This window comes from Vulpes lagopus, chromosome 18 (genome assembly GCF_018345385.1).
Source record: "Vulpes lagopus strain Blue_001 chromosome 18, ASM1834538v1, whole genome shotgun sequence".
Lineage (NCBI taxonomy): Eukaryota > Metazoa > Chordata > Mammalia > Carnivora > Canidae > Vulpes > Vulpes lagopus.
The window spans coordinates 45,574,521-45,599,369 of NC_054841.1; the positions used below are offsets into that span (position 1 = coordinate 45,574,521).

At 41.1% G+C, this 24,849-nt stretch overlaps 1 protein-coding gene and 1 non-coding gene across 3 annotated transcripts in view; both read left to right on the forward strand.

Annotated features, from left to right (window-relative positions):
* KIZ (kizuna centrosomal protein) overlaps window positions 1–24,849 on the forward strand; it is a 135,616-nt gene that overhangs the window by 93,472 nt on the left and 17,295 nt on the right. Inside the window, exons 9-11 of one of the 2 annotated variants that reach the window (XM_041732552.1) lie at window positions 4,524–4,689; window positions 5,946–6,011; window positions 20,850–20,954. In XM_041732552.1, the coding sequence (XP_041588486.1) occupies window positions 4,524–4,689; window positions 5,946–6,011; window positions 20,850–20,954 (337 nt within the window). Of the gene's footprint in view, window positions 1–4,523; window positions 4,690–5,945; window positions 6,012–20,849; window positions 21,282–24,849 lie in introns of those variants that run through there. The other variant, XM_041732551.1, reaches the window with a different exon arrangement.
* LOC121478465 lies at window positions 14,844–15,005 on the forward strand. The gene has a single exon (XR_005984475.1). It is a non-coding gene; the product is annotated as a U1 spliceosomal RNA (small nuclear RNA).

Below are 24,849 nucleotides of genomic sequence, written 5' to 3' on the forward strand. Positions count from 1 at the left end.
CAAATGACTGCACAGAGACCCCCATAAAGATACTCTAGTCTCTAACCATTCCTGTTGTTGAGGTTTGTTTTTAATTGTTCCTCTAGTAAAAAAAATTGCAAAGAACATCTGAGCCATTCAATTTTTACAACTGTCCATGCTATTTCGTTATGATGAATTTCTAGATGTGGGATTGTCAGGTCAGAAGGTGTGTGTATCTCTCAGGCTGTAGCTAATCACTGGTACATCTCACCCTGGAAGGGTAATCAGTTATGAGGAGTGAATGAAATATTGTTTCTTTGAGATTTTTATGAAACTGGATACTATTGACTTTTTTTTTTTTTTTGGACACCAAGATTGAGAAATACAAATGACGTCTGATTTTTTCGTTCATTTGACCTTTATAGTACAATTGAGGTCAAATTTTCCCCTACCTATTTGTTAGCCATTTGTATTTCTTCTTTAATAATTGGCAGGTTCATGTTCTTTGCTCATTTTTCTATTAGGTTAGTAATCTTTTTCTTATTGACTTGTAAGAATTTTTTTTCTACTGCACAATTTATTGCAGTATTTTGAGCAGTTTTTCTTTCATTTCTTTTAATGGTGTTTTGGACATAATGTCTTTTCCAGTAATACCCTCATCTATCTATCTATGCATGTGAATATCACAATTGATTGTTTCTGGATATAAATTAAGAAATGACTCTTGAGGTTCTCGACCCAGCAGGATCCATATTTAAACTGAACTTTGAGAAAAATTCTAGTAGAGTTGAACCAATAACTCTAGGTGTCCTGCTGAGTATAATTAATGGGACAATTTATCTTTCGTAAGATCTGAAATGTGGAGATATCACTGTCAGTCATTCTGCAAACAGTGTGTGCATTGGCATTGAATTTCCCTTTCTCCTGGCTCTGGGGAAGGCAGAAAAGTGAGAGACTAGTTTGTTGGTATGGACTTAATCATCAGACTACTGATAGCAGTGAGACAGTCTCCATCTCCCTCCTGGGCTCAAAATGTAGGAAATCCAAGAGAGAGCCTTTATTAGCTAACGGATAAGTTGAAACCCAAGCATAGTCCATTCATAAGCACCATCTGGAGGCCAGTAAGAAAGTTGTTGTGTGGTGGCATTTTTCACATAGAGAGTTGCAATTTGCAGAGCCCATTCAGTCCCAGCGTGAGCTGTGTAAAGCAGCTTGCTCACTTTTCTCTGGGCTTTTGTCCATGCAGGTATGGGTTAGTGTCGTAGCCTTGGACTGCAAGCTCCTTCAAGATGGGGGTTTCCCTAAAAATACGCCTTTCTAAAAGGTCTGCAGACATGACCGCTTGAGAATGTATTACAAATGTTTCTCCCAACTGTACTGAAGTTGTTTTCGACTCAAAACTTTCTGACTGTTCCTTGTCTGAGGCTGATGTTTCTTTCTGTTCTGCTTATTATTATTCCCTGCTTGTTAAGTCTTATATTGTGGATTCCTTTACGGATGACCCACTGGACACATCTGCTACTCTCTGTTGGCTCCATGGTCCAGTAAAACCAAGCCAGCCATTCTAATGTAGTAATTTGACCTTCTACCAAAATCCTTGCAGATATAAAAAACTGACCTTTGAGAAATTATCTATAGAATTATCTTAGAAGATGAGTTGCTTTAGGGATTCCTGGGTGGCTCAGCGGTTGAGTGTCTGCCTTTGGCTCAGGTCAGAATGCCAGAGTCCTGGGATCGAGTCCTACATCAGGCTCCCTGTAGGGAGCCTGCTTCTCCCTCTGCCTATGTCTGTGCCTCTCTCTGTGTGTCTCTCATGAATAAATACATAAAATCTTAAAAAAAAATGATGAGCCATTTTATAAATGCCTCTATCAAAACAGTAAGAGAAATTGGGACACCTAGGTGTCTCAGCCAGTTAAGTGTCTGCCTTCAGCTCGGGTCAGGATCTCAGGATCCTGGGATCGAGCCCCACATTGGGCTCCCTGCTCAGTAGGGTGTCTGCTTCCGTCTCTCCTCCTGCCCCTCCCAATTCATTCTCCCTCTTTCTCTCTAATAAATAAAATCTTTAAAAAAAAAAAAAGTAAGAGAAATCCTAGAGCTAGGAATATTGAGTAGTAAAGATAATTTATCTCCATTTATGAAATATACAAAATAAATAAAAACCTGCAGTATGCTCACCACTCTACCTACCTCTAGTTAAAAAAAAAAAAAAAGAGGGCTCAGTGTAGAACTGGTGGCAGTGGTGATATGGTAATCAAGCAAATAAGGATTTATTAGAAAGGCATTTACAGTACTATTATAGCATTTTATTCTGTGTTCTTTTGAGGCCCAGTTGGAACCCAGCTAAAGCAAAGAAGGGGCTTGTATGAAAAGGGATGTGCAAAGCTGTGAGATAAATTGTGTGTCATCACTGAGGGCCTATTGAGAAGTAATCTGAGTCACTGGCAACCCCAGTTTCCATTGTCAGCAAATTCTACAGCACAAAGTGCAGGAAGCTTCAACAGTCCTTGAACAATTTTATTCTTAAGATGTGTGTTAAGACAGAGGCTGTTATGAATTCATGCCAAGAAATTATTACTTATAACCATTACATAAGGCAAGATGTGGAAAAAGTACATCTTTGAGGCTCTCAGATATTTGGAGTTTTTTCTATTAGAAAAAGAAGATTACAGAATTGGCCAGAATCTGGGCCAGTTCTTTTTGTTCATATTCTAAAATGGTTTTCACATAGCCAGGGTTATTGGGCACACAGAACTGGAGCTTAGCTCTCTGTGGAAAGAGACTAGATCAGGATGAGTGGTGATCTAGAAATGAGACATGCCAGGATGGTCCAGAGATCATACTGACAGCTGAGAGATGGCAGTTCAAGGACGTGGTCCTACTCTTCATACCTCTCTACCTAGACAGATCCTGGAAACAGGTGCAGCGCAATGGTCCATGAAGGCAGCTCTGTGTGGGGCACTATGGCAGCCGGTGATGGGAACCAGCCCTGGCCTGAGCTTTGGAGGCAGGACTTTTATACCTGAACCCTAAGTCTGTGGAAGCAGGGATAGATGTCACATCATCCCAACAGAGTGTTACCACAATTGGAATAAAATCTAGGACTGATTTAAACAAATGGAGGAAAAGCTCCTGGTTACTAGAAATGGACCACAGACAGGTCTTGGCTGTAAGTCTAACTTGATGCCAAGTCCCTTGGCCAAGGAGAGTAGAACTCTTTAAATACCTTCTAATCAGCTGCTCTAGCCCCTAGGATAGGCAAGAGTCCAAAAGGCCAGCTGGTCCTAGGGAGGGCAGAGGGCAAGAGCCTTGCAAGGATGTCAAGGTCCATGGCAGTGACTTCAAAGTATGTTCCAGGCCAAACTCACAAGGCTATATCTCCCATATTCTGCCTCAGTGATTCTCCCTTTTGGGGTATCTTCACTTTCTTTCATGTTAATCACAAGGAAAGTTTATTCTGTTTCCTGTTATTCCCTAGATAGTAATGGTGTTGCTCCTTTGCACTTAGACTGAAGATGACTGGGGAGGCTTTATCGAGTCCACTCTTCATATCAACTTGTAGAGTCTCATGTTCATTTTCCACAGAAACACCCTCTTTCTCGAGGTTGGGTTGGATACCGCCCTGTATTTGCTCCTGTCATCAGATACTAGTGATAGCTAAATTGGTACCACCGCCTAGGTTTTCACTGCCAAAAGCGTGGGCAAGTCACCAATTCCAAGTAAGAAGTGAAAGAAGATATACACCCTGGAAGGTTACTCTCTTGATTACCTCTTGTTACCAGTATATTTGTGTTTCTCAGGAGGAGAGTACTGACCTGGAAATGAAAGACATGAGTATTAACTTGTCCTGTTAATTGCCACTTGCTCTCCACCTCTCAAGTTGGCCATGATGAAAGCTGTACCCACCTGTCTGCCCATGAGACATGAGGTGATAGGAGTAAGACAGTTCAGGGCCCTTGGAAAATAGATAGGTAGTGTGGCAGGCCAGCTTCCTGAGTTCCCAGCAGACTGAGGGGCAAAGTGCAGAGTATCTTTATTTATCATTGATTGAGGATTGATTTAGAATAAGGTTAGCTCTCTTTTTGCTTTAGTGTAACCTCCTCAGCCACAAGTTTTTCTATAATCTCATTTTGGGGAAATTCAGGGGTCATTTCGAGAAAGACGGAGGTATCTCAAGGTCACATTCATTTCAAACTGTCTTCAGTGCCTGAAAAACAGATTCATGTAATGAAAGATAAATCTTAGATAAACTAGCCCAGATTAATGGTGGTGGTCACATCTCATAAACATACTTCACGAGTCAAAGAACACTTCTGCATTCTGTAAGTCCTCAAAGAAGGTATCACTGCAAGTGTGAGTTGTTGTAAAGAAATTATGCTGGAAAATAATCAGATGTTGTCTCATCTCAAAGACATTTTAATTTCAGTTAAATGTCAGGAAGCAAATTAAATCCCAAGTAAAGCTTAACCTAAAATTACATTTGAAGGCTGGGTTTTCAAGACCAAGGGTAATGCAGCTAGAGTTTGTTTTTATTTCTTTGTGCTTTCTTCTAAACACTGTAGGCAGCAGCCTTATTGAAAAAAGCCCTTACAGAAGAGTGTGACGGTAGGTCAGCTATTCATAGTAATGAATCATCCTGCAGCTTGCCATCTATTCTGAATGACAATAGTGGAATAAAGGAAGAAAAACCTGCTCCATGGCTCAACAGTGTTCATACAAAGGAACAAGGTAACTCTTGCTATAAATTCTGTCCACAGAAAACATGCATTCAGAGTCAGTGCAACACCCTCTTTCTCGAGGTATACCTATAAAATTGAGCTGACTAGAGAATATCTGATTTTAATATGCATGATATGTTCTTTGTTTTATACCACCTTTTAGGAAATATATTTGTTTTCATTTAGTCTATCAGGAATGGAAAACCTAATCATAGATCTGCAGTTCTGCTGAATTTCCGATAAGGTTTTTTTAAGATTTTATTTATTTATTGGAAAGAGAGAGCACAAGCCAGGGGGTAGGAAGAGGCAGAGAGAAAGGGAGAAGCAGATTCCCTGCTGAGTGGGGAGCCAGACACAGGTTCCAGGACCCCTGAAATCATGACCTGACTCAAAGTCAGGCGCTTAACTGATTGAGCCACCTAGTGCCTCTCTAATAAGTTTTTATAAGTAATGAAATCTTAGCAAAATGAATCTCTTGGCAGTAGATCATTTTGATCATGTGACAAAGATGAAAGTGATTCCATTAAAGTGATTCCATAAAATACCATGGAGTTTTTGATATCACTTCATAAAATTTACTCATAATTTGTAAAAACTCTTTTTAATTGTAATGGAAATTTTTTTTTTTAAGATTTATTTATTCATGAGAGACACAGAGAGAAAGAGAGAGGCAGAGACACAGGCAGAGGGAGAAGCAGGCTTCCCATGGGGAACCTGATGCAGGACTCAATCCCAGGATCATGCCCTGAGCCAAAGGCAGATGCTCAACCGCTGAGCCACCCAGGCATCCCAACTGTAATGTAACCTTATAAAAGTTTCAACTGATGACTAAGAATCAACAAGTTTATGCCCCCCAAACTTCATAGCCAATTTTTATTTTCTGGAGATTATGATTATTTTAGTTCTGTTAAGGCCTGTTAGTAAACTGCTGTAATGACATTTCTAAGACAGCCATGAGTTGCTCAGGACATACTGAGAAGTCAGTATACTCTTGCAGAATTTGGAGCTCACTTGTTTTAAGCCCTATTTGAATTTGATAGATGTCAGACTACAGTATTTTGCTTGAAGGTGACATAGAGATACCTTAGATTTTGAATAAGTTTCCTTAGGAAACAATACTGTTTTAGACAAAAAAAATAAACTAAGCCACAGAAAGGAATATGGGGAGGCAGTGAAAATATAAGGAACGGCAGTTTTAAAAAAAGGCAAACAAAGGTCTACTCCATAAATATAGCCTTGAGATACATCATGTGTTCTTTTTTTTAGAAATTTCCAGTGACTGTGGAGGTGAAAGCAGGGAAGAAAGCATGGCAGCAAAGATCCCGATCACAGGTAAAGTTACTGTCATCAGTGAGTTTCAAATGGGATTCAACCTTATCATGTAACCAGAACCTTGTAGGTTAGTGGTTTGTGGACTCCACTAAGAGCAAGGATATTCAACAGCTACACGCTGAAGCAGGCGATTAATCCTAAGAGCCAAATGTGCAAGCTTACGTTTAACATAAACTAAGAGTGGAAAATAACGGTGTCTATTGAATTCTTCATAATCACTCATACATTTACACGTGTGAACACTCCATCACATAGCCTTTCAGCACCTGCATCTGGGTGACAAGGTCAGTCTCCATGGGGAACACCCAGTCATTATATGGCAAACTACAGATATTTGTGATGTTACTCTTTTCTTGCCTGTAATAATTGAATGTGTATCATTAAAATAAGGGGTGGGGGAAGTGCCAGACAGGAAGCTTTCCTTGTACCTCCAATAACTTAAAACTAACCAAAAATAGGAGATGGTTAACTCATCTGATAATTTAACAATTTAGCAGTAAGGTTTCATCAAGATCTATTAAGATTTCTGTATAAGTGTTAGGCTTATTTCGATGGAATCTCAGTATCTTTATTTTTTCTGGTTTTAGAATATCAACAGCAGCAATTAGTATTCTGAACAGAGTTCTATTTGTCGTACATCTAAATTTACTAGTACCTTATTTTGTAAAGTGGTGTACTACTTTATTAGAAATTCAAAGGTCTGACTTTAAATATTTATACAAGTAAATACACCGTTGCACCGAGGTACTGAGGCATGCATCTGCATATGTGGTCGTTTTGTTGTTTATAAGCAGAAAAGAATGGCTTTCTTTTATGGCAGTACAATTCATGGCCTGATGATTAATTTTTTAAACCCATGTTTCTGTGATGAACTCTGGTTTTGAAAAAGGAGTATATAGTAGAGCAGTTATTCTATATATTCTGCATCAGATAATATTTCACCCCAAAATACAGAGGTTTTCTTTTCTTTTCAGTGTTTTCCCAGTGATATAGTTTATTGCATTTTTATTCTTCACTTTGAGAAAAACTCTGTTAGAGTCTCTTCTTTATTTTTTTTTTTTATTAATAGAAGTGTAGATATCCCAAGCTGCAAATAACCAAGAAGTTATTTGGATGCTTTTCCTTTGCAATTTATCTTTGAATGCAGAAGTATCTAATGACCTCTGAATTTATTTCAGTTAAAATGACAAAAACTTATTGGGTAGAAATCAGGAAATGACCCAGTTGCCCATTCTTACTTCTCCAGTATTCTTTCTTTCTTTTTTTTTTTTTTTTAAAATTTTTATTTATTATAGTCACAGAGAGAGAGAGAGAGAGAGAGAGGCAGAGACACAGGCAGAGGGAGAAGCAGGTTCCATGCACCGGGAGCCTGATGTGGGATTCGATCCCGGGTCTCCAGGATCGCGCCCTGGGCCAAAGGCAAGCGCCAAACCACTGCGCCATCCAGGGATCCCTCCAGTATTCTTTCTAATCATCCCTTGCAAGTAGTTGACTCTCCCCCAAATTAATGTAGATAGTATTTTCCATAGACTTTCTTTGAAATAGGAGAGATAGTTAAGTACTAGATTAAATTAACTTCGGGGAAAAACACACACACACAAAACAAAAAACCTTTTCAAAGCCAATGACTTTGTTAGAGCATTGCCAGTTCTGTCCTGGCTACCTCATTCTCTTCTGTACTCCCCATTTACCGGACCTCCATGAAGTTAATGTTCGAGGGTTTCAGGCTTAAGGGCCACTACTGTGACACAGGTCACTGAAGTTACTTTGATCTGAAGTTCTTTTTTCCCCCCACTATTTTATGAGATATAATTGTCATATAACATTGTATTAGTTTAACGCCCCAGTTCTTGACCATCACCTTTTTATTAAATATTTATGTCTTTTGGCATAATTATTTGGAGATTTGGCCTTTGGTAGAGTTAGGGCAAGTGTGTCATTTGATTTAAGTTAGAGTCCACCTCTCCCTTCATAATAATTTTGTTGAGGCTTTCTTGTTGTATGAGCTACATTCTTTCTACAGTATTCCAAAGAAAAGGAATATTCCAGAGGCTGCCCTCTGGAAGTTGAGGATATATGGTGGCTGTCCCTTGGCTTTGGCATCAGTTGTCTATGTGAGCTCCTTACTCATTGCTCTATTTCTCCACCCTTCTGAGCCTCTGAACTGGCAAAGCAGACAAGTTACTACCTGGCAAGTTTGTCTTAAAGTTGAAATGAGATTGTATGAAAGTGCCAACTGTGTACTACATACTCAATACATGAATGCTACCTGCTGAGTTGCAGTAGGCACTTGAGAATGAGACCAACCCGAGCCCTGTGCTGCATAATTCCTCATCGACAGCACTTCCGGTAGTACCACTAAATTAGATTCTGCAAGAGATTTCCGATGGTTGAAAACTCAGTGGTTCGAATCCAGAAAGATGTTTACTTTATCAAGAAGGTATCTTAAGGAGAGTTTCATGGTATTTTAGGAACTTCTAATTAGTCCCATGAAAAAAAGGTTAGAGAGGAATAACTAGCAGGAGTTGATGAAGTGATTCCTGGATGTCTCCTTGGTGGAGGCTACCCGTCTCTGCCTATGAGTGCTCATGCACGGGTTGAGGACACTGCACGGTGCCTGATCACCAGGCGAGTCTTCCTATGGTGTGCTGTCACAAGGGTGGCTGGACAGATGCAGCATTTCCCCGGTCTGTTCTGTGCAGTGCTCCACCTGGAAGATACTTTGAGAAATATGTATTTTGGACCCAACCCAACGTGACCCCTCTTTCTCTCTATAGCCAGCACGGTGTGCTGCAGCCTGTTAGACTTTTACAACTTAAAGTAAATGCACCATTTAAAAGTGTGAACCTAGAGTTTCAAATAACTTATTTTCCATCTGAAAATGGAATCTTTCCTATAAATGGCCAACAGTTAATATTCTGTGGGACACATTTTGGGAAATGTAAATATGCACACATATATGTTGAATGTTTAGTAAATCCTTAAGTCGGGCAGCCCCTGTGGCGCACCACTTTGGCGCCGCCTACAGCCCGGGGTGTGATCCTGGACACCCGGGATCGAGTTCTGCATCGGGATCCCTGTGTGGAGCCTGCTTCTCCCTCTGCCTGTGTCTCTGCCTCTGTCTCTCTCTCTCTCTCTCTCTCTCTGTGTGTGTGTGTGTGTGTCTATGAATAAATAAATAAAATCTTAAAAAAATAAATCCTTAAGTCTAGGGGTGCCTGGATGGCTCAGTCAGTTAAGCGTTTGACTCTTGATTTCAGCTCAGGTCATGAGCTCAGGGGTGTGAGATTGAGCCCCCCTCATTGGGCTTCATGCTGGGCATAGAGCCTGCTTGGGATTCTGTCTCTCACTTTCCTTTTGTCCCTGTCCCCTAAAAACAAACAAACAAACAAAACCAAAAAACCCTAAGTCTAATGAGGACATCAATTTTCTCAATAGTCTAAATTTATCTTCAGCATTTTCCTGCAGTTTCTTTTTGTGGGAACATCTCTCGTGGATGAAATTGCTTTATGTTATAGACGTTGGGCTGCTTCAGCATAACTAAACCCAGATGATGTTATGATTGAAAGTTATATGTTAAAGCTGCTCCCCAAATTGATGACCAGCAGGTTACAGTAGTAACATGTAACAGTTCAAAGCACTCCTCTTTGGTGTGGGTCCTCTGTGTGACATTATGTGCTTTACAGCCATCTCAGGAGAGGTACAGTAAAGACAGAGGCTGAGGCAAAATGCAGGAAGCTGGGTAGAATGGGTGGGAGGCCCTGAAGTGACACTGTTTTCAGAATGACAAGGGTCCTGGGGAAGTTTAACCCAAAAAAGGCACAGAAGCTATCTGTAAGTATTTGTGGGGCTGCCACATACCAAATATTTATCAATAACTATAGCGTGTAGCTTGTGGGGAGGAGGCCTGTATGTGAGTGTTGCAAGGAAGGAATTCAGCATTGGTCATGGAAGAACTTTCTGGCTCTTCATTCCAGCAAAAACAAGGTGAGTGTCTTCCGGCTGCTGGCTGGTTGCACCCCAGCAGGAACCTGCTCCCTAGAGGGGCACTATGGAAGGAATTTCTGTTCCTGGGAACACTAACATTCCTTTAAATGCTGGGAGTCTGTGATTCTCAGTCCATAGTAAAGGAATCAACTGTGCCAACATTCTCATTTTTTTTTTCCCTTTATTTGCTTATCACTCCCAAACATAGGTTTTCCTGACAGAGGGGCTCATCCTTAACAAATTTGCTGTCACTCTGAAAAGGATCTGCTTTGTTGATCATCATCTGGGAGAGTGTGAGTCTCATGATTCTGGCTCCCACAGTCTGTGCAAAAATTTACACAGAAATCCTTCCCTACACCCCAGCCCCCACACACAGCCTGTATGATCTGCCATTGTTAACAGGCTACTCCTTTCATTAGTCTCGCTGTTCAAACTAAAGAATCCAGATAGGAAGCAAGGATTAATTTGAATGCCTCTGAATGTGTGGTTTTCTGTATATAATAAATAGTATATCATCTGCATGTATGCTGCACCTTTACTTGGGCTGCATGTGGAAATACCAGGATAGCAAAAGCCTGCGGCCCTGCCCTCATTAAAGCCTCTGTCCCCTCCAATTTTCATAACAGCCTGTGGGGCATAAATATCAGTAACTTGTTCTACACACAGTCCAACAGAAACCTAGAAAGGTTAAGATTCCTGCTCAAAGCCATATTGCTAGCTAAGGTATTGGATCTTGAACTCAAACTTCAAAATTTAAGCCTTGACCTCTTTCCATTCTACCACTCTTTTTGTTTGACATGAGAGGCAACTGTATCAGGATGGCTACATCAGTGAAATGTCAGTGTATGGCCCAATAAAAGATGAGCTCAGCAAGGACACTTTGAGAGCTTAATGAGCAAAGCCATACCTTTCCTTTTTCTTGTGTTAGGCCTAGAGAGGTGGGCAGCTTGCAAGGATTTCCAAGTACAGGTTGTACCAGAGGTCTGCCCTTAGTAAAGAGTGCAGTTAGGCCTGAGACCACACGTGGGTGATAGGCTATTCAGGTCAGCGTTTCCCTGAAAAATTTAGGCTTAGGATTAAAGTGATGCTTACCTAACTGATGAGAGAAAGTGTCCCTCTGAACTACTTATACCCTCAGGTAAAATCTCCCACATTGGCAATTTTATTTGTATTCACACCAAATTTACCTTTAAGAGGTGAGTTTCCGTTGTATCAAGTGATGCAGCTAATGCTAAATGTCAAAAAAACCCCATCACCTAATAGTGTCCGGCACACAGTGGGCACTCATCTTGTCAAACGAATGAATAAAAATGAGAGTATTAAGGAGTTTCCTTAATGCTTGTTGATTCAGGCCAGAATAATATCTCTTGCAGTCATTCACTCCACCAGTACTTTTCCCACCCACGTGCCCATCCTGGCAAAACTCATCTCCTTAAGCTCCATGTGAAAAGGCCTCTTAGCTTTTATCTCAAGAGGATTAAGCCTCTAAGAATGTCCATTCAGCCTCTCATTCTTTTAACACCAATTCTCTTGGTCAAGCTGTGTTGAAAGTGGTTGCCTGACTGTGCCATTTCTCACTGATATTCTTTGGAAGCTGAAATATTCAAGGTCATACTAAGGTACGTCCATTTAAAAGCTTTGTGGGAGGTCAGCATAGATTTGAAGGTTGCCACTTAGGGTTCTGGGCAGTGCTTCCCAAAACATGATTACTTGAGTTTTTTATCACACTGCAAAAGGGCTGGAAATCTACAACAGCCAGATTGTCATTGGTGACTAGATTTATCCTGGGAGAAAAGACTGCAGTCACAACTTTTGGTGGCGGGAGAACCACAGCATAACACCTCTACTGAGCCTTTTCCAAGACTGTGTCTTGCTTGTCCTGACCCAGAAATGCACAAGAATCATGCAAAGACATGTTACCTGTTATACTTGGGACCAGGAGCACCAAAACCAAGGAAGCCACCATGTGCTGCTGGATTGTCCACTGCAGTCCATATGGTCCTCTCCCTGTGGCAGGGGTCAGACTGCTGGTGCTTCACTGGTGGGGCCAACTGCCTACTGCTTGCTACAGGAAAGCATTCCTCTCTCATGACATTGAGGGTGGTGGTGGTGATTTAAAGTGGTTAGTAAAGAATGAAAGGCATCTATCCAGAGAGTGCTCTTGATTGGATGCTCCCATGTTCAAGAAAACCAACTCCTTAAGTGCCCAGAGAAATTCTCCTCTGTGGTTGTGCAGTAGCATCCCATGCAGGCTTTTAAACATGTCCATACTCCAGCCACACCCTTGACCAGTTACATCAGAACCTCTGGGGGTGGGGTGGGAGGACTGGGTATCAGTCTTCTAGATACCCAGGTGACTCCCGAGGTTTGAGAACCACTGAGCCGGGGGGTCTCAAAGCTGAGAGAGCCCTTGTGGGTCATGTAGTGAAACACCCTCATTTTACACAAGAGACCCAAGTGAAAAGAAAGGAGGAAAAGGGATTGGGCTTTAGATATTTCAATAAAATTGTGGCTCAGGGAGTGTATTATTTTCCCAGGGCTGCTACAACTAAGTACCACAAACTTAAAACAACAAAAATGTATTCTCTCACAGTTCTGGTGGCTAGAAGTCTAAAATCAGAGTGTCAGCAGGGCTGTGCTCCTTCTGAACCCCTCCATGCCTGCTCCAGCTTCTGGTAACTCCAGTCTCTGTCCCGTGTTCATGCTGCTACCTTTTCTGTTTCTCTGTTTGCTCTCCTTCCTACCAGGACCCCAGTCACTGGATACAAGGGTCACCATAAATCAGGGATGACTTCATCTTAAGGTCCATAACTAATTACATCTACAAGGAACCTGTTTCCAAAGAGCATATTCTGAGATTCTAGGTTAACATAAGCCTGGCAGGAGGCGGGTGCAGGGAGATACTTTGCAACCCACTACAGTGGATGAGGGATTTCTGCATATTTTACATTTCTAGCACCCAGGTCATCTTATACAGTGATTATTCCGGGCCCTAATCTAAATGATGATGATAATATTACTGTCTTTATTTCTGATTCTTCTCATATAAATCATTGCATACAAAGCTGCTAAAAATCCTGTGTTGTGTGCCAATAAAATACAGCTTCCTGATCAGATTGCTCCATCTTTGAAAAGTTGAAGATTCCATACTTTCAGAGTTGAACACCCACCTCCCAGGACTGAACTGTGTTAAGTGGCAGGCACTAGAGCTATATAAATTTACATGTGAAGAAGTGTTTTGGTTTGGTTTTGAAATGTTAAAGGGCAGTTACAAACCTGCCATTTATTTTCAGGTGTAATTGTTGAATTGCCCCATTAGAAATTAAGAATGGTGCTACTATATGTTGGCAAATCGAATTCCAATAAAAAAAAAAAAAAGCCCTAGGTGGAGAAAAAAAAAAGAAATTAAGAATGTAATGTAAATACTTATTTTCTGAAGCAGCTCCAGGCAACTCATCTGGATTAGGCTTTCTTTCGTCTCTTCTGTATGCATTGGCCCTCTTCTTGGTGATAGATTTATGGGCCCAGGATGACTGGTGGAGTGGGATGTATTGCAGAAAATCTGGACATGAAAGGCAATTCTCGTTATGGATCTAACCTGTGTGTCTCACCTTCACAAACACTTGTGGCCTTCAATTTTAAAAATCCTAAATACAGATGAGTTTTCTGTATTTTCTGGTCATGGAAGCACTCCTATCCTAATATTCTCTCATTTTCATTTGAACAGATTATTAGACAAATGATTTCTGGATTTTAAGTGATAATCCTTAGAATTAATTTTAGAAATACTTATCACAATTTTTATTTTCTTTGGTAAATATGACTTGGTTTGCCAGAATCAGCCACACATCTAGAACAGCATGAGGGGGTAATTGAATGGGTGTAGACATGTGTGAAGGGTAACAGCACTGGGAAACTCAGAGGTTGGAAAATACTTTTCAAATTTCGTTTTAAAATTACTGCACACTTCATACAGAAATAGTAATTATCTTCCTGTACTCGAGGCTACCCAGTTCTTTGTCAGTTCAAGGTCATTTTTTCCTAGCCAGAATGATAGTATTGTTTGCATCCCCTTTTGTTATTCCTTTTCCTGGCCCAGCTCTTCCCTTTTTTCTTGAGGGATTTCTGCGAAAGCCCTGGGCAGACTGCCTTGGAGACACCCCTTCAGGGCTGGTGAACCCCACATTTATCTGGCTCTTGGAAAGGGCTGTTAAAAGCACTTGTTCATCAGATATTTTCTTTTTCTCTTTATTTGTCAATTTAGAAGTATTTTAGCAGGTGTACATTTGCATATAAAAGAGAACAGAAGATAAGAAGTTGAGGCTTTTTCTCTCTCCCCTTCTCACCAACATTATCTCTCTCCTACCTCCCTTTATTCAGCATGTTTTCTCTTTCTTTCCCTGGCTGTTCCATTTTCTAGACACAAAATGCATATCAAAAAGGAAAACACAGTCTCAGTGATCGCTCACCACTTTGCAGGAAGACAAATGATTGGGTTTGGCCAGCTTATGGAACAAACTAGGGAAAAATATATTTATCTTGTTGTGTCACTGGTCTGGAATTAATAGCCAGGGGTGGATTTTAACCACCATCACCCCCGACCCCTTGCCTTGTTTTATGTTTTAAAATCCGTCCACTCTTTTCTACTTTTTAAACTAAATCTTGTTGTAGATTTGAGTATATAGTGGATGCTTCTGGAGAGATCCGGAATGGAACAGTTGAGCATGCATGTACACCAGAACATGAAAAAGAATGAATGAATGAATGAATGAATGAATGAATGAATGAATGAATGAAAAAGAGTCGTATTCTTTTAACTATTTGTTTTATTGAATTATTTGCACTATACTTACCTGGCGGGGGAGACACCGCGGTCCTGCAGGTGGTTCTCCCGGGGCGAGGCTCGGCCATTGCACGCGGGCCGTGCTGACCCCCGCGATTTCCCCCGACGCGGGAAACTCGACCGCGCAATTTGTGGTAGTGGGGCCTGCGCTCGCGCTCGCCCCTGGCTAAAACAAAGAAAAAAAAGAAAAAAAAAAAAAAAAGAATTATTTGCACTACTCAATAATTTTCTGAGAGTCTGACATTGTTAATAGGAGGAAGCATTTCTCTGGAGTTTTAAGGCACAGGCTGGAAAATGAAGCTGTAAGGGGCCACCCAGGCCTTCCAAGTAAACTGGCAGACTTCAGGTTAACTTGAAGTGGGGAAAAGGCAAATCTTTTTTTCTTTTTCTTTTTCTTTTTTCTTTTTAAAGATTTTTACCCATCTGTCTGAGAGAGAAAGAGAGAAAATGTATGAGCAGGGGCAAGGAGTGGGGAGAGGGAGAAGCAGACTCCCTGCTGAGCAGGGAGCCAACCTGGGGCTCGATTGGAGGACCCCAAGACCATGACCTGAGCTGAAGACACTCAACCAACTGAGCCACCCAGGTGCCCCTAAAGTCTTCTTCTTGGGAACCACGTGAGCCCTTGTCCCTACCTTGTTTAAGCAGACTAACTTGAACCTCTAGATTTGTTACTTTTGCTCCTTTGTTCATTCATTCGTTAAATAACTATGAATTTTCAGGGCAAGGCAGTGCAACTTTTAACAGCCTGATTCTTTACTGATCTTCCCTCCAGAAAAGCCTGGGCCTGAGTTGCCACAAAATTTGTGCCTGAGCTTTGCCTTTTTCGCTCTATAAAGCTGACATCCTAGTCTTCTAAGCCATTCCAGGAGGGTATCTGAACTGTTGGAGCCCTCTACCAAAAACTGCACCCTTGCCTCCACAAAGAGTGTGCAGCCTGGTCCATTTGATATAGATGTCTATTTAAAAATCTCTACACAGCTGTGTAAGCCCCCCTTGATAATACATTTCGATCAACTTTCAACTAAGAAAGCTTTTCCTAGGGATCCCTGGGTGGCACAGCGGTTTAGCGCCTGCCTTTGGCCCAGGGCGCGATCCTGGAGACCCGGGATCGAATCCCACCTTGGGCTCCCTGCCTGGAGCCTGCTTCTCCCTCTGCCTGTGTCTCTGCCTCTCTCTCTCTCTCTCTCTCTCTCTCTCTCTCTGTGACTATCATGAATAAATAAATAAAATCCTAAAAAAAAAAAAAAAAAGAAAGAAAGCTTTTCCTAATATCGAACTTGTATCCCTTGGCTGAAGGTTTTCTCTAAGGGTTCCAGTACTTATACAATCAACACAGAAAAAACTGTTTACCACCTTCAAGTTTGGAGGTTGCAGGTATGTTCTGTTTGGCCTTTAAAAAAAAAAGTCGAGCAGCCCGGGTGGCTCAGTGGTTTAGCGCCACCTTCCGCCTGGGATGTGATCTCGGAGACCCGGAATCAAGTCCCGCGTTGGGCTCCCTGCATGGAGCCTGCTTCTCTCTCTGCCTGTGTCTCTGCCTCTTTCTCTCTCTGTGTCTGTCATGAATAAATACATAAAATCTTTAAAAAAAAAAAAAAAAAGTGTGCCCTCTGGAGGAGGAGGTTGCTCTCCAGCATGCTACAGCACTCCCATTCCCCCTACCCTACCCCTCTGAAGTCACTTAGTGCAGTACCTACTTGGCCCCAGAAAGCAACTGCATTTACAGTCCCACCCTGTCCCAACTGTTGCAGTATCTGTGTACCTGAACTCTTCTCCTCCTGTTTCTACACAGGCTATGTAGCCTTTAATCTCACCTGATTTTTTTTTTTTTTTTAACAAACCATTTTTGGGTCAGCTCCCAATCTTTCATATGTTGTTGTAGCTCTACTCACTAAAATAAGGATGTGGACATGCTGTGGGAGAATAACTCCCAGCTCCGAGCATCTGATCCCTAATACAGACCTCTATGGTCAGGCAACAGCTTGCGCTGTCTACTCCAACTCCACCAGCTGTCTCTGGTGTCCTGTCTCCATTGGTGTTTATTCCTCCAAGTGAATGCATTTAATTCTATTACCTTTTAAGCTTCATTTGCCATTAAACTACTGAAGGAATCATGCGTAGGGATGGGGTAGGTGATGTGTCCAGCAGTCCTCAGCTTGATTTTGCCAAAAGCTTCTATCACTCAGGTCAGGGCAGCTAGAGATAAAATGTGTCCATGTGGGCTTCAGTGACTCTAATTAGAGAAGGGCCCACAGAAGTTTTCAGGATCACATACCAGTGAAGATCCGTGGTTGGGAAGGGGTCTGGGCTTTGGTTGAATGGAACAGGAGAGATGAGCTATCTCTCAAAGTAAACTTGGAGCAGTCTTGAAGGGAAAGTCTACAGGCCAGTTACAGAGACCAAGTCCCTTAAGAAGAAAGAGAAGATAGATCTTTAAAGTCCTCATCACAAGAAAAAAAAAAAAAAGTAACTGTAAGGTGATGGATGGTAACTAGACTTACTGTGGTGATCATTTCACAGTGCATACAGATGCCAAATCACCATGTGGTATACCTAAAACTAATATCACATTGTATGTCAATTATATCTCTATTTAAACAAAGAGAGAAAAGGAAAGGAAACCAGAATAAAAGTGGGTAGAACATGGAAATGGCTGATCTTTCCAGAGTAGTGGAATGGTCCTTTGTCACTAAGAGTGAACTCACTTCACGTTTCTCCATTGCTAGACTTAGACCAGTAACAATATCAGTACTGTCTAATATTTGGATGGAACATTTAATACCCCCAAATTTGAAATTACCTTTCAGCTACCAGCCTGCCATTTTTCACAAAAAAACCCTCTCCTGAAAATAAAAGGCACATGTCTTCCCAGTCTCTGAGAAACAGGAGACCCAGCTCACTGGAGTGAAATGATTTACCTTAAGATAATAGACCAGAGGAACCCCAATCCCAGTCTCCAGCTACCAGGAATGTCTGTCTTTGCTATCTTTTCCTAGACCAAGTAAGTGTAATTGAATTCAGAAATAGCATATGGTCATTATGCTCTAGACTTAGATCCTAAAAGCTGAAACTTTTAATAAAATAAAACCAAAACAGCACATTCTCCTCTCCTTTATAATGATTCTTTACCTACTTAGAATCCAGATGCCCTGTCTTTGATTTTATTAATATCTCCCCTCTTTGCAAATAATGTTACAAGTCTGAAGTAATATGGACACTAGGATTAATTGGAGAGTATTATGATGCCATCCTATTGGAGCCACCCTAGGACAATGAGACTAACCTACAACAAGAAATACTTTCTGTCCCAGGCCAGCATGTGTGTGTCCATGTGTACACACACACACACACACACACACACACACACACACACACAACAGTACATTCCCATCCTGCATGCATCTGGTGTTTTTTGTATTAAATTTTTCACAAATCTGGTTCCAGTGCTTCAAACTGATTTTACAACCCAGCAGTGTTTAAAGATGTTGCCTTAGAATTTATTTTCAGAGTTAAGGGTCCTTGATCTGTACATATTTTAATTATATAATTATTTTAATTATGTTTAACATTCTAAAATATGCTCATTTTCAAGACTTATCTTTATCTTGATTGACTCTCAGGGCAAGAGACGTTATATTTTCATTCTTCAGTGTGATAGTAGTTTTAATCCAGTAATAAGGGCCTCATGCTTAAGTTCTTAGATGGAGCCAGCAAACACAGGAATGCAGCCCCTGGTGCTGACAGCGGGAATCCTTTTATTTTGTCTGTGCTTTCGGTTTCATTCAGGTATCCTTGAGACTTGAGGTGATAAGGAAGGTTGTGTCACTCTGGTCCTTTATGTTGCCCGCAACGTTAACTCACAACTGATGTGATTAGAAGCCGTGCAGTCCCCCACCCACAGTCCTGGACCTGTGGACCTGAGCCAGGTCTGTGCTGCTGCTGATCCCTCTGGGGCACTTGGCTTTTTTGCTCCGTCCCTACAATAAGCCTAGGTTGGATTTTCTCAGCTGTGGGCCTCTGAGCACATCCTGCTGTGCCTAGTCTTCCCCATCTTCCTGCCCTCATCCAGCCTGTCCTCAGCCCTCACTGCACTCCAGAGCCAGGAGTGCTCCGGAGGGACCAGAAGACCAGGGAAATCAGTGCTGTCTCTTGGATTTGTTCCTCTAGTGGCTCCTGCAAGGCCCAGAGAAGAAACCATTTTACTATGATGTGGAGCCTACCCCAGACCCACTCAAAATAATGACTAGAATTTGGCCACTTTAGATGAACTCCTACAACTTGTCTTTGAGTCTTGAAACCTGGGTTCAACTAAATTGTTTTTTGTTTTTCAGAATTTCTAAAAAGTGACAGCTTGAAAAATAATTTGCATGCATTTGAAAAGTGTAAATGGCATATGAAAAATTTAAGAAAGTTCTCTCTGGTAGTAGAGAACAGTAGAATATTCTGTATTTATGTGATTTTTTTCCCCACAACTAAACCAATATTAATTTATCAGCATCATCAACTATCCAATCGGTGTTCTAGTGTTTTTTACAGGTTTTTTTTTTTTCTGACACAGCCAGACTGTGCCAACATATTGCATTTGGTTTAGATGACCAGACAAGTCACTATCTAAACAAGGAAACATTTGACAATAAAAGGGAATTCTATTCATAGTTACACCAGGACAACAGGCATGAACCTGAATCATCATGGACAAATTAGGATGTCTGGTCACTCTACTTTTTTTTAAATTATTATTAAAAAAATACATATAACATTAAATTTACCATCTTAACCAAGTTAAGTGTACAGTTCAGTAGTAGTCAATATATTCACATTGTTGTGCAACAGCTCTCTGAAACTTTTTCATCTTGCAGAACTGAACTACTGTACCCATTTAACACCTATTTCCCCTTCCCCCTTGCCCTCAGTGACCACCTTTCCACTTTCTGTTTCTATCATTTTGACTACTTTCAATACTTTATTTGAGCAGTATCATACAATATTGATTCTTTTGTGACGGCTCATTTCACTTAGCATAATGCCGTCAAAGTTCATCTATATCATAGCATGTGTCAGGATTTCCCTCTTTTGAAAGGCTGCTTAATATTCAATTATATGTCTATGCTGCGTTTTGTCCAGTATCTGTTGATGGATGTTTGGGTTCCTTCTGCCTCTTGGCCTATTATGAATAATGCTGCAGTGAACATGGGTGTGCCAGTATCTCTTCAAGATCCTGCTTTAAAAAAAATCCTGCTTTTTAATATATATTTTGGATATATAGTCAGAAGTAGGATTGCTGAATCATGTGGCAGTTTTCTTCATAACTTGTTGGGGAACTTCTATAGTATTTTCCAGAATGACAGCACCATTCTACATTCCCACTACCAGGCACAGGGTTCCAACTTTTCTGCAACCTTGCCAACACTTGTTATTTTCTGTTGTTTTGATACTAATCATCCTGATGGGTCAGATGTGACTATTTCATTGTGGTTTTCAATTCCATTTCCCAAATGATTAATGATTCTGAGCATCTTTTCTTGTGTTTATTGGTCATTTGTATGTCTTCTTTGGAGAAATGTCTGCTCAAGTTCTTTCCCCATGTTTTCATTGGATCATTTTTGTTGTTGTTGTTGTTGTTGTGCAGTTGTAGAAGTTCTTTATATATTCTCGATATTAACCACTAATCAAATGTTTTTTCAATCATTCTGTGCCATTCTGTAGGTTGCCTTTTCACTCTGTCCATTTTTTCCTTTGACATGCAGTTTTTAAGTTTGTTAGAGTCCCATTTGTCCATTTTTAACTTTGTCAACTAGGCTTCTGGTGCCGTCCAATAAATCATTGCCAAGTCAAATGTCCTGAAACTTTTGTGCCATGTTTTCTTCCAGGGATTTAATAGTCTTAGGTCTTGTGTTTTAAGTCTATAATCCACTTCGAATTGATTTTTGTCTGTGGTATAAAGCAAGGGTCCAAATTCATTCTTTTACATGTGTATATCCAGCTATCTGTATCTTTTTTTAAATCTGTAGAGACAAAAGCCTATCAGTTGCTGAAGCAGTCTACCCTTCAGGATAATACAAATCACACTGAAGACAGATTCCAAAAAGCAGATGTTTCTCTCTTACAGCTGTCAGGTAAGCGGGGCATATTCACTCAAAGCCAGTGTCCAGGGGACCTAGGGTGGCAGTGAATGGTATGTTCAGGCAAGGGTTCATCCTTTGAAGGTTTCTGGAGATTGCTTTGTAAAAAGCTGTCACCAGGTCATAATAAACCAGTACTTTTTCTGTTCTTAATGAACGACAGATTGGCAGTCTTCCCTCCTGGATCTGTGCTGGCCCCCAGCATGGCAACGGCCCAAACAGACCCTCAGATTCTACTGGTATGTCATAATAGTAACTTGTCACTAAGTACCACTGGAGACACTGCCAAATTCCTTCTTTTTCCCACATCTTCCAGTTTCTTAATCATCAGTGGGAGCATCATGCTGGGCTACCTTCCTCTCCAGAATGTTGGGGGACTTGGGGTTCTTTAAAAGAAAATACTCTAAAAACCCAGTAAAGCTAAATTTTAAGCTTAAATGTAGTTCCTTCAACCTAGGATTTTTATTGTAACTGTAATTTTCTTTGTTCTCAGATATTCTGTTCCTGTATTTTTATTGTTTTCAGTGGTTTTTCTCTTATTACACCTTTTTTTTTAGTATGAGTCACCTCAGCTCCTTTGTTAAAGTAAATGCATTAAAGAATGCTTTAATGACTTTCTTATTTTTACATAAACCACCATGTTGCAATTTCACCTACTGGAATAAATAATTTTTTTTAATATCATGTAATTCCCAGTCCATATCTAGATTGCTCAATCATCTCATGAAATAGTTCTTTTTTTTTTTTTTTTTTCTTGAGGGACATACTTATGGTGCATTAAACTTAGCTGTCTGTCTTTGGAGAGCTATTTCATAGATAGTATTAGTGTTCAAATCAGTTGCTGCAAAGTTCAGTATTTTGGGTGTTTTGAGGATTCATGGAGGCCTAGCATAGAGCCTGTTAAAGTCCTCAGAGAGTGGTGGTGGTGGTGATAGTCTGAACTCTGCAGATGTGAGACTTTGCAGTCTGCTGCCGTAGAAAGCAGGGCCTCTGCCTGGGTGGAGGTCTTTAGCACTTGGGAAGGATACAGCATGCGTGAGCCCTCACCTGGGCTTTTCATCACCTTCTGCACATTTAAGTCACAGAATTCAAGTCCAGAGGGATCTTAGAAAGTATTAAAAAAAAAAAAAGAAAGAAAGAAAGAAAGAAAGTATTTATCTGACTCCTCATTTTACAAATGAGACCCCAAGAGAGTGATGCTTCTCTCAGAGCAGTACAGCCAGTCAGCAAACACACCCATTTGGAAGGTGACTCCACCAGTCTGTTTGTGGTAAGTGTATTTGTGATAGTTAATTGGACAGGGTCAAAAGATCAGTAAATTAGACAGGAAATTATAGTCCCTTGGATGTATATCAGACAATTTGGTACTGTTAATATAGTAATAATCAATATATTCATTTATTAACCTTTTCATAAGCAACGGGATAGGTTGTATCGTCAGGCACCCCTACATTCAATTTCCTCTCTCTACCCTCAAAATGACACTGTATGTTTTGCAAGATTCCAGATTTTCTAGCACTGAGATCACAGGACTTCTCATGGTCCTGGATGTCATCACAGTTAGATGCTGCTTCTGATATTTTACCTTTGGTCACCATTACCTTTTCACCCTCATGCCTACTCTGATCCTAGGGACTTCTCTGAGCTCCAAAGAAAAGTGGGAAGTGGGCGGGGAGGGCAGAGGGAAATGGAAGCCACATACCCATGTTAGACCTCACAGCCTGGTTACAGGGTAGCAGGAGGGATGTGGGCCCTGAGCTCGGGAGCCACCCCTATGTCTAACTGTGGAAGAAGTACAGACTTCAGTTACTTTTTGCATCAGATGTCTTAGGCTCTGTCTCTGGACCTGTCACCAAGGTAAGCTGCTTAAACCTCCTGCCTTTGTTTTCAAGAACTTGTCTTGTTAAGCATGTGGGAACTCTCTTCAGATGAACGTGGACACCTTGTTAAGTATCACTTGGCTGCAAAGGTCCTGTGAGGGGGAGCAGGTTACAGGTCAGAAATTCAGCCAGTGCCTTCCCCAGCGATGCCCATGCACCTCCACCCGTGACACCTGTGACCACCACTTTGGAATCAGACTGGTAGCTGACACATCCAAGGTGCCCAGGATGCAGGGGTGGTCCGACCCCCTTCCCCCACCTGCAAGGAAGAGGTGGATTGTGTGTCTTCCCCATCAACCTTTCCAGACTGGTTAATGAATGGCCTTGATAACTTTCAATGGAGGTTCATTCTCCTCCACAAAATGGAAAAAAAGAGGATTCGACAGAGGGATCACTGTCATCCTGGGGAATCAGTGATTTCTGAGCCCTGGTTCCTAGCACCCATCATTTTGGTGATCTCTCAGTGCTGTGTCATGTTACAAGGTGAATTATCAGTGAGTGCCTAGTGCCAGGGGAGACACCCATGTGTGTACACGTGTGTCTTGGTCATTTAAACTAGAGCTCCTTGAGTGATTTTTACTTTTTGTGACTGCTGTGTGTCATAGGACCCCCCCGAACACACACACACACACACACACACACACACACACACATACACACACACACACACTTCCTTGTATTAAATTTTTCACAAATCTGGTTCCAGTGCTTCAAACTGATTTTACAACCCAGCAGTGTTTAAAGATGTTGCCTTAGAATTTATTTTCAGAGTTAAGGGTCCTTGATCTGTACATATTTTAATTATATAATTATTTTAATTATGTTTAACATTCTAAAATATGCTCATTTTCAAGACTTATCTTTATCTTGATTGACTCTCAGGGCAAGAGACGTTATATTTTCATTCTTCAGTGTGATAGTAGTTTTAATCCAGTAATAAGGGCCTCATGCTTAAGTTCTTAGATGGAGCCAGCAAACACAGGAATGCAGCCCCTGGTGCTGACAGCGGGAATCCTTTTATTTTGTCTGTGCTTTCGGTTTCATTCAGGTATCCTTGAGACTTGAGGTGATAAGGAAGGTTGTGTCACTCTGGTCCTTTATGTTGCCCGCAACGTTAACTCACAACTGATGTGATTAGAAGCCGTGCAGTCCCCCACCCACAGTCCTGGACCTGTGGACCTGAGCCAGGTCTGTGCTGCTGCTGATCCCTCTGGGGCACTTGGCTTTTTTGCTCCGTCCCTACAATAAGCCTAGGTTGGATTTTCTCAGCTGTGGGCCTCTGAGCACATCCTGCTGTGCCTAGTCTTCCCCATCTTCCTGCCCTCATCCAGCCTGTCCTCAGCCCTCACTGCACTCCAGAGCCAGGAGTGCTCCGGAGGGACCAGAAGACCAGGGAAATCAGTGCTGTCTCTTGGATTTGTTCCTCTAGTGGCTCCTGCAAGGCCCAGAGAAGAAACCATTTTACTATGATGTGGAGCCTACCCCAGACCCACTCAAAATAATGACTAGAATTTGGCCACTTTAGATGAACTCCTACAACTTGTCTTTGAGTCTTGAAACCTGGGTTCAACTAAATTGTTTTTTGTTTTTCAGAATTTCTAAAAAGTGACAGCTTGAAAAATAATTTGCATGCATTTGAAAAGTGTAAATGGCATATGAAAAATTTAAGAAAGTTCTCTCTGGTAGTAGAGAACAGTAGAATATTCTGTATTTATGTGATTTTTTTCCCCACAACTAAACCAATATTAATTTATCAGCATCATCAACTATCCAATCGGTGTTCTAGTGTTTTTTACAGGTTTTTTTTTTTTCTGACACAGCCAGACTGTGCCAACATATTGCATTTGGTTTAGATGACCAGACAAGTCACTATCTAAACAAGGAAACATTTGACAATAAAAGGGAATTCTATTCATAGTTACACCAGGACAACAGGCATGAACCTGAATCATCATGGACAAATTAGGATGTCTGGTCACTCTACTTTTTTTTAAATTATTATTAAAAAA